This window comes from Spinacia oleracea, chromosome 5, assembly GCF_020520425.1.
Source record: "Spinacia oleracea cultivar Varoflay chromosome 5, BTI_SOV_V1, whole genome shotgun sequence".
Lineage (NCBI taxonomy): Eukaryota > Viridiplantae > Streptophyta > Magnoliopsida > Caryophyllales > Amaranthaceae > Spinacia > Spinacia oleracea.
Window position 1 is genome coordinate 74716203 of NC_079491.1, and position 10600 is coordinate 74726802.

At 36.5% G+C, this 10600-nt stretch overlaps 1 protein-coding gene across 1 annotated transcript; it reads right to left on the bottom strand.

Moving 5' to 3' along the window:
* Positions 1-989: 989 nt before the first annotated feature.
* On the bottom strand, positions 990-8140 carry LOC110778457 (protein MALE DISCOVERER 1). Its single transcript, XM_021983011.2, has 13 exons — positions 7753-8140; positions 6941-7401; positions 6730-6862; positions 6489-6560; positions 6196-6339; positions 5993-6115; positions 4008-4069; positions 3458-3898; positions 2834-3024; positions 2372-2504; positions 2108-2265; positions 1825-2004; positions 990-1428 (listed from the first exon to the last, which is right to left on the bottom strand). The coding sequence occupies exons 2-13, from the start codon at positions 7083-7085 to the stop codon at positions 1168-1170; spliced, it is 2043 nt and encodes a 680-aa protein (XP_021838703.1). The 5' UTR covers positions 7086-7401; positions 7753-8140; the 3' UTR covers positions 990-1167.
* Between the last annotated feature and the right edge of the window lie 2460 nt (positions 8141-10600).

Here is a 10600-nt window from a genome sequence, read left to right on the forward strand (position 1 = left end):
AAGTATTTAACGACGAATTATTGTTTCGTCGTTAAGCATTAACGACGAATTATCGGTTCGTCGTTAACAATTAACGACGGATTATCGGTTCGTCGTTAACAATTAACGACGGATTATTGTTTCGTCGTTAACAATTGTTAACGACGAAACAATAATCCGTCGTTAATTGTTAACGACGAACCGATAATCCGTCGTTAATTGTTAACGACGAACCGATAATTCGTCGTTAATAAAAGTTATTTATTAACGACGAACGTCGTCGTTAAAGCCAATAACGACGGAACCTGTTACAACGAACTTCATGACCGTCGTTAAAAGTTTTAACGACGAAAATTGAGGCTTTTAACGACGAAATTGTTCGTCGTTAAATGTCATTTTTCTAGTAGTGTAAGATGGAGAGAGCTTTAGGGTTTTGATGTACGTTGGACCTTTTTGTTTGGACTTGGTAGTCATGACCCGTCCATGTTATCGGGTTTAACGATTAAGAATATTCGGATTTGATTAAAATAACTAAAATGGGCCAAATTAATTTATGCACCTAAATTAATTAATTTTATTGGCCGTCAAATAGTTATTGAATCAATACTTGGACTTTTGATACAAGTAATATCCGACGTGGCACATATTACGAATTTCCCGTGACTACAAGGAGTAAAGACAGCTCAAAAGTTCAAGTTAGGTTTGGCAAGTGGGGTGTTCAACCAAGACCTAACCGCTAGGTGAATGTGTCCAGGAATTGGTAGGAAAGGATGTGCCCAGGTTAAAAGCTGAGTTGAAATGAGTGAACCCAAATGGCAGGTGTGTCAGAGTTGATTCGGGTCAATCCAGGCCATTGGCTACTTCTAAACATGACCCATGAAACATACCACCGATCAATTGTTGAATTTCACGTTCAAAAATCTAGCTCAATCATGCCAATGAGTATATCTGCCGGGCAAATTTTACAGCAAATGAGGGTGTGTTTGGTGGGATGAGTGAGGAAGAGTATGTGAAGATGAATGGATAAAACATGAATCATCACAAGAAATTACAAAGCTAAAAGATAGAATCGTGCAGATTCTCTTGTACTTGGAATGGGGAGTGGTATATTTCTCTTGCATATGATTACAATACAACAACAAGGGCACATCTTTAAAACATACAAAGAGAAAAAGTAAAGGCAGGGAATCATGATGCCTCCACAGACAGTATTTCTAATTCAGCCCACCAAAGGGGAGAGAGCCGCGGTACTGCAGCATCAGGTGTAATAGGAATGGCTTGTCTCAATTTTGCTGTGACTTCCTTCATTGTGGGTCTACGCGTGTGCTCGGGTCTAATGCACTGTAGAATAACATCACATATGACGTCTAGCTCGTTAGTTTTGACAGATTTTAGTATCGGATCGATCAAGTCCTTATTACTCTCCCTGTCGTTCAAGTACTTCATAGCCTGTAAGACACGGTAGATACAAAATGTGCAACAGTGAGTCTAATCATAGTCGTCCATATATTAGGTTGCATGGATGCACACGGAATGGTGATGCAGACAAAGAAAATACCATTCTGAAAATAGCAGACCCGGGCATGTTTTCTACAGAAATATAAATTTATCACCTTTCATAACAAGGATAATTTTGCAACTTGAAATTATAAGATTAGCGTAAGAACATAACATCTTAACATGCACATCATTAAATAATTTTAACTGAATAGTCTATTTGATAAGAAGACAAGAATTGATAAGAAATTATGATATTCCTTCTAGAACTTTGTGTTTTACCTAGGTTAGAGATAAAGGTAATGGAGCAAAGAGTAGTAGATTATGAGATTTGGATCAGAATATTACCCAATCTACCAATTGATTTTCCGAGTCTGGAAGCCTTCCTGTGATGGTTTCAAGCAACAATATACCAAACTCATAAACATTTTGCCGCAGATCAGCAGTTTTGGTTGATTCAGCAGGCTTTGAACTCTCTCCGCCTGACACCTTGGCTTCAGGTAAAATGTCAAATGGCTTCTCCACAAGCTGGATCACAGCAAAAGGAATGACATAAAACACAGAGCAAATAAAAGGGAAACAGAGATCATGACACAGCTGATTAGTTTGTAAATGTGAAAGGAAGGTGTACCTTAGCTGCATAATCATCAGTCAAATAGATTGCAGATGATCTCAAGTCTTTATGTGCCACTGGAGGATTTAGGTCATGGTGCATGTATTGGAGACAATAAGCTGCCCCCATAATAGCCCTTACTCTAGCATTCCAGTCAAGATGCTCAACTTCTTTAACTGCATACACACACATGAAGGGGACAAAAGAGGGTCAGTTCTTAACCTTTTTATTTCAGAGGAGAGCCAGGACAACACTCAAAAGTTGCATATAGGATATAGTTACCATGGAGATGCTCAAAAAGGCTACCACTTGGGGCATATTCAAGCACCATCATTCGAGTGAAAGGTTCATTCTCTTCACAATATCCAAGAAGATTGACATAGTTCTTGTGATTCACTCGTGACAATGTTTCAATCTGAAACAAGAAAACGTCAGACAATGAATACAAGGATAAACGTAGTCCCTCCTTCCCAGTTGTTTGTTCATCATTCTTTTTCAAGATGTCCAAATCAATCTGCATGGTTTCTAAAATTATACCTTCAATTTCTTTTTCCATCATAATTTGTAGGTGGTAATTCAATTCAACAGATTCCATCAATTCGAGGCGCTAATTTAATGAAGGGATGGTTTTGATAAATTGACTAACTAGATTCTTAATGCGCATATTTTGTCAGAACACGCAAACAATTTCCATTAAGGATTTATAATAAGCCATGAGCTTCAGCATTTTCTAACAAAACAAACCTTTTTCCGGTATTCCAATTCCGCCTTATCTGACCAATCTGTTGAAGACTTTACTAGAGTTGATGCAACAGCAATTTCAACTCCACTTGACAAGGTTCCTTTGTATATTATAAAAGCCTCGAAAGTAGCAATAATATTGCTGAAGTCTTCACATGCTGTTTCTAGCTCAGATCTATTCAGCTTAGGGACTCCTGTAAGCAAGACAACAATCCCCAGATTTTAGTTTCAGAGTGCACATAAAAAAATGAAGGGAGGATGCAATAGGTTTAGTAGGATTATAGGGCTATTTTGCTTAAATATGAACGAGCTGGACATAAGGTAAAACTCGGTAACAAGCTCCCTCGGGCATACAAAACTTGATCGTTATCACATCTTATGCTGTCAAGAGAATTATTAACATTATCATCTGTTTGACTTTATTATTAACTTGATCGTTAGTAGGATTATTTTCATCTCTTTCTGTCATTATGAGTTCACAAATACAACTACGGCAACACTAGAGATAAGATCATCAATTCCCTTACGTCATTGATATTTCCGTTTGATCGCGATGCTAACTTAACCCTCAAAAACAAAGCTATGCAATTTAGTACAAATGCCCATGAAAAGAACAGAGAAGTTCACCTGTAACAAATGCTTTCTGCAGTTGCCCACTAATGCCAGTCTTGAAGGGGCCTATAGGCTTCGAACATCGATTTCTCCACATGAAATACATAGCAGCAGCAACAGCAAGCAAAAACAACACTCCAAGACCAATGGCAAGGAACAACCACACTTTCTGAGAAAGCTTTCCTGTGTTGGCACGGGATTGGGCAGGTTGAGCTGGTACTTTCTCCTGCTGTGGGTCAGAATCAGAATGAACTGAAGATGGTGCTTGGGACTGGCTCTTCCCCTTCATTACGGCCGGATAAGACCCACTACTTCTTAAAATTGGTTCAGAGGTGCCTTGAGAAACAGGGCTGTTTTTAGATGGTAAAGCTTCAAGATTGGACTCTTCACTTAACTTACGACGAGTAACTGGAACTAAAACTTCTGCATTTTGAAGGGTGTTTGGCTTATATGAAGCTGACAAATACGAAAAATTAATCTTGTCAGATTTTTCTTAAAAAATCTTCCACTATAAGCTCAAGAATGTCTAGAATAGATTAAGAAAGAGGAGCTTGTATCAGCTTACTTTCTAGATTACCAATTTGCTGACTTCCATGACCACGGCAAGATTCCACTGAAACTTTTGACCTTAATTTCAAGGTAAAAGAAAAGGTCAGAGCTTTAATAATCAAATGTTCTGATATTGCAGAAATTGATGTCTTACAATAGCATGAAATTGCAACACTAAAAATAAAGGACAACTACTCACAAAGGCAGAGAACGGAATTGTTACATTTCTTACATAAAAAATGTTTAGAGTGATTATAAGATGGATGCATATAAAAGAAACTAAAAAATGAGCCTTTCAGGATCCAGGAAGAGGAGAAAACCAGAAGATGCTGCTTCTATTTAGGTTACCTATCTACTAACGATGTCAGCTATCTAGCATAGTTAAGAGAGTTTTAATGCCTTACTAACTAGGTATACTAATTAGTCAAGGCTTAGTGCAGAAAAATATGCAACCAATACCTTCCCATCCCAACAAAAATAAATAAGAAAATAACAGAAAAATAAGGAAATTCGGATTGTTACAAGACTCGTGACTCAACAACTGAATAAGAGACATACGTACAACCTAAATAGGTGTATAAATGTATGATCAGTAATTCTCATCCAGTCGTTAGATAACACAGTAGTTGGAGGCTGGGAATGAACATTATAAAACGTTAACACAAAAAAGGAGGTTAGTGTCCTTAGCCAAACTTTGAAAGAAGAGGTAAAGAAAGAAATGAAGTTCCTACGCTTCAAAGTCAACAAAGTAATACACGGAATAGACAGGAAAGAGGACAATACACTGATGTCGCCATTATACATTTCTAGTTAGAATCAGCTAATGTGCATGTTGCAGAGTAGGCAATAAATTATGCCCAACAAATAAAAACTTGTACAACCCAAATAGGTTAAGACTCAATTCTATCTTTTTGGAACATTCCTTTTCCAAATACATGTGACAGGAGGTGAAGATGTGCAAAGTGCTAATCATTCACCATAGTAGACATCAGGGCTGTGCAAAACTATCCGAAAAACCGAAAAACCGAAAATCCGATCCGAAACCGATCCGAATATTAGGGTAACCGAACCGTTAAAGATTTTGGTTTGGTTACCCGATCCGAATCTTTGTTAACGGGTCGGGTAACCGATACCCGTTAGTGTATTTTCGGGTACCCAAATTACCCGGAAAGCTAATTTTCATTTTCCATAAAAATAAGTAACGCTGATTGTTCAAATTTCTAGAGTAACCTAGTTTTTCGTTTTCTTAATATGTCCCATTTTCCGCCGCTCTTCCCCTTCTTACTCTCTCTCTCTCTTCTCTTTGAAAATCTTTCACTCTCCTTTCATACTCTCACTGAATGAGTACGCCGCTCCTCCTCTCTAGGTCACAAATCTCCATCATCTCCTTTCAAGACTCTCACCATTAATGGAGCCACCATCTCCACTTCGTCGAAGTTTTACAGGTTTTCTCCTCTACTTCATTTCTTAATCTCCCGATTGTTCGACCGTAAAAGATGGTCGAAAATATGGCCAAGATCTAAACCTTGCTGACATAAGCCACAAGAAGCAAACATGTCTGATTCATCTCAAATATGCGGAGCAATAGAGCATCAGTTATCTATAAAACTAATCAGTACTCCATACAATTTGCGAGATGAAAAAATGTAAATCATACCCCATCTATGCAATATATGGGTAAAATTGTTAGATGTAAACCATTTAATTTATACAAACCATTATGTAAACTCTCAGATCTTCTGTAAAACAGGTATTATATATTCAAATTTGGAATAAAAATAAATATGTAAATAAAAGTCATATAAACGGTTCGGTTCGGAATGGTGCGGGTACCCGGATATTCGGGTATCCGAAATTCGGGTACCCGTTTCTTATTGGTTCGGTTTCGGGTATTAATTTTGACGTTACCGGATATCGGGTAACCGAACCGATAAGCTTAACGGTTCGGTTACCCGACCCATGCTCAGCCCTAGTAGACATTGATCTGCGGGTAATTCTTACCGTTGGCCAAATTTTCTGTTGGTAACAGATGCAAGGTATTCATCAAACTGCAGCTCAGACAGCTGGCTATGCTCCTCAAGCTCTGGAGGGATGGTGCCTTTGAAGTTGTTGTCACTAAGTATTCTGTAGCAATAAATAGATTCTAGTTAGTTATTATTGAAGTACGAAAATTTATCGGTAGAAGATTTCATAACGGTACTCACAATCGTTTCATTGACTCCATGTTTGCAATCTCTGCCGGAACCAATCCAGTCAAATAATTGCCACTCAAATCCAGTACCTCAAGCTTGGCAAGACATCCAAACTCTACTGGAATGGCACCTGAGAGGTGGTTCGCGCGGAGTATTCTGTTCAATTAGATAAAGAGAATCACAAAACTTCAAACGAGGAGGGTAGTGCAAAAAGAAACCAACACTTTCTTTAATTTGGTGACATTTATAAATCAGTCTGAAGTGGTTGACCATTTGAACCACACTACAACAATAGAAATACTCACAGAGCTCTTAAATTATCAAGGTACCCAAGCTCAGGTGTCAGAGTTCCTCCAAGAGAAAGTCCACTCATGTCTCTGCATGGAAATGAGAAATTCATTCAATAATAAGAATATTTTCTTCCCTTCAATAATAATAATAATAATAATGTCATAGTTAAATATCACTTCAAACACTAAGGCAATAATTCAGACGTATAGCATCAGTGTAAACCAGAACAATCATGTAAATACAACCGGAACTTACAGCATATGCACTTTACCATCGACACAGTGGACACCCTTCCAGTTACATGGGTTGCCATCTTCAGAATTCCAATTTGCAAGAGAATTATAAGGATCTGAGTCTATTCTAGTCTTAAATTTCAGTAAAGTTGAACCTACAAAAAAAACCATCAATTTTAAAACCAGATTTGGAACTTTGCAAACAAGATATCGGACAGTATCTTTAAGCTTACCTTCAAGATTGAGTGATGATGATCCTCGAAACCCCAAACCAAGAATCAAAACCACAAAACAGGTTAACTGAAGCTTAGAAGTCCTCCATCTTGCACCCATCGCTTGCTCAACAAAACGCTGGAGCAGTGGGGCTACAAAGAACATCCCCCAACAGCCAGCACCTATACAAATAGCTAATGTACAAAAGCGCCAGGTTTCACTTGAATGACCAAGAACTGGTCAGGGTAAAATAAAATCACCTATAATTATACAAATTCTACAACAGCTGCCAAGGCCCTAACAAATGCTACAATGAGTTGTTGAGTTGCAATTACAAACTTTGAACAGGCTAAAGAGCTGCAGTATAAACATCGAGCATCGGCCTTTTCTTGAACTTAACAAGTAAATCTGTGCCCCTCATTCTTGTAGTCTAGGCTAGAAATGAACCCTTACTCGGTGAACGACTCTGCCGATTTCACCCCTAAGACAATCATCGGGACAAGCATCATCAGAGCAGAAACATGCATAAAAACATAAGAACAAAATCAAACCCTCTTCAAATTGTTCAAAAGGGTACCAGAATTTAGCTACAAAACCACATTTTGCCATCAAGTCTAGGAAATTAACCACATTTTAGGAACATTCTGCAATAAGGTGGGGGAAATGTGCAATAACACACAATAAAAAATAAACCCTTTTCAAATTGATCAAAAGGATGGCACAAAATAGCATCAAAACCATATTCAACATAAAAGCAAGGAATCAAAAGAATAAACCCATTAACAAGCAATCCTTCAAAAAAGGGGAAATAAACAGGATTTTTAGGGTTTACCTGAATGCAGGGGGTAATAGAGTAACCAAGATTGAAACTTTAAGCTTCTTTCTTTAATGGGTATGTCTCCAAATTTTCTGGGTTGTCATAAAATTAATGAAAATTTAGGAAATTACGAAATTCTGAAGATAAAAAAAATTGAAAAAATTGGGAAAATAGGAAGGAAAAAAATTAAAGAATTTAGTTTTATTGCCCTTTAATGAAGACTCAGAAGGAGGAAGATGAGCCTTCAAAAGGGCTAATATTTTCTGGCTTTTCCTCAATTTTGTTGTTCTTCTTTCTCTCTCTAGCTCCCTTGATTTTCTCTCTCATCCTCCATCAATCTCAGGGTATGCTACCATGTTTTTCCCTTATTTTCCCATTTTTAATTTTTAAATTTATTATTTTATCTTTATTTTTCTTTTTATGCCAACTACTCAAGTTAAAATATTAAATTTGGGCGGTCCAAATTCCAAATGGCAAACTTTTTGCAGGATAAATAATAAAAAAATCTATTATGTGGGGGTTAAGGTGGGCCCATTACCCACGTCTGTTCGCCGGCATTTATTTACCGGTATTAACTGTCGCCGTCAGGGAGAATTTTTATCCCTTTCCCGCGAATTTTCTCAATTGCGCTTTGTGGTTTTTAACTTAAATAAAAATATTTCAGGAATTTCATTTAACTGTTAATTAATTTAATTCATTATTATTTTGTATAAATGATGATCATGCATTTTGTTAGTTGACTCTTACTCCTCCAATTCAAAGATTCAAGTCCTCGGCGTGCGTACCTCAAATTTGCCAAAATATTGACTCATTTATGTTTTGTTTTTCACAAATTACGCAATCAGTCGTTAGTGTCTTTTATATCAACTCGTAATGACAAATTACGAAATCAATCGTTTGATATCATATACGGGGTATTAATTTGGTTAATATTTTTCTTTTTATTTAATTAATGTTAATTATACTCCCCCGTCTCTTTTTGTTTTTTTACGTTTTGTATTTTTCACGCGTTTTAACGATTAATTAATTTGCATCGAGATTCCTCAAATTTTTTTATTTAAACAAGATAAATTACGTTTATGTATAATGTTTTCACTTTTATCAAAATCTTGTTATTGGGAAATGAGAAAAATTTAATGTCCCAATGGAAAAGTGTGAGAGATTAAATGACCCAATGAATTTAATTGGTTAAAATAATAATTGGACACAAATTTTAATAGAATACTAAGTCATTTATGTGATAATATAAAAGGAAATGTAAAGAACATTTTGAAATATCCAAAAAGGAAAACGTAAATAACAAAAAGAGACGGAGGGAGTATTTATTAATAATGTTTTCACTTTTATCTAAAATTTAACATTGAAAAAGTGTGAGAGATTTAATTTTCAAATGGAAAAGTGTGACAGATTTAATGTCCCAATGAATTGAATTGATTAAAATATTCAATTGGCACAGTTTTTATTTATATATTTTTAAAAGGAAAAAAATAAGGTTAACCCCTTTGATTAAAATATTCTAAACATAAACATTAAAAAGGGACACTCAAATCGGAATACGTAAAGAATAAAAATGGACGGAATGAGTAACTTTAATTAATGAACTCGTTGTCCTTTTGGTTTTATGATTTTGAAAGTCATATGATTGTGTAGACACCTAAATCGTGTCTCCCCACTGGGATGATGACGATACCGGCCATTATCCTTATTAGGCGGTTGGAGCAACTCCGTGCGGAAATTCCAATTGCTAAGAACGTTTCCAAAATCCAAGAGCCAAAATCCAATCCCCGAGGCCGTTCCCATTCCGGAACTCGGTACAAAATACAATTTTTAAAAATCAATTTCAAAATCTAAGTACAATCTCACCCAATGGACTATCCCATTGGTTTTACAACGCCTTTTCCAGTCAAAATGACATTAAACAATCCAAATTCGGGCGCCGACCCACAAAACCGAGCATGCCGGGCTTCGTCCCGTAAAACCGAAATTCAAAAACCCGAAACGACTTGTTTTTAGACGCAAATCAAGTCTTAATCCCCAAGAAAACACTACGTGCCAAACTTCGTACAAATAGTACGAAGGTACATCAATACAAGACAAAGCAAGGACGGAGCCCGCGTCCTTGTTTTGGCAGCATCTGCGCCACGTTAGCAGCGCCTGGCGCTGGTGCTGCGCTGGATGCTGGCGTTGGCTGGCGTTTAGCAGCAAATCCTCCTATAAATACTCTTAATTCTAAGCAGTAAGGGAGGCGAAATCGAAATATAACGTCGTAATACAAAAATTGCTCCTCAGATCAAAATCCAAAAATCCTTCAAAATCTCATACAACATTTCAAGTTCTAAGCAATTGGGAGCTCTAAAAGGAATTCTTGCCTAAGCCTAAATAGGTAATTCCGAATCCCACCATATTCAATCATGTTTCTTTGATTTTCCTATTTAAAAAATGATTAGTAAGTTGGCATTTTCAACAATAAAGATGTCACTTACAACAATCATACATTTCTTTCAAAATCCAAACTTTATGTGATACAAAATACAAACTTTCGAGATTCAATGATGTTCATGGTTGTTTGTGATCACTTCCTTGAACTAGAATCACCTTTAAAACATGGAGTAATCAAAGATGATACCTTTCTAATGTTTAAAGGTTTAGTCTTTGAGATTCAAGACTCCACTTTTCAAATTTCAAGTTCAAGTTTCAAGATCCAATGATGTTTAGGGTTGTTCATAATCACTTCCCTAAAACTAGGATCATTTCAAAGTAAGAGCTCATCAAAGATCTAACCTTTTCAACATTAAAAGGCCCGATCTTTGAGATACAAGTCTCTTAAGTTCAATATTTCAAGTTTCAAAGTTCAATATTTCAA

Coding starts and splice junctions, on each gene's coding strand:
- LOC110778457 (XM_021983011.2), bottom strand. CDS start 7,085: ATGTTCTTTGTAGCCCCACTGCTCCAGCGTTTTGTTGAGCAAGCGATG. Junction 2,005..2,107: donor CTGATGATTATGCAGCTAAG/GTACACCTTCCT, acceptor GCTGTGATCCAG/CTTGTGGAGAAGCCATTTGA. Junction 1,429..1,824: donor AAAATCAATTGGTAGATTGG/GTAATATTCTGA, acceptor CGTGTCTTACAG/GCTATGAAGTACTTGAACGA.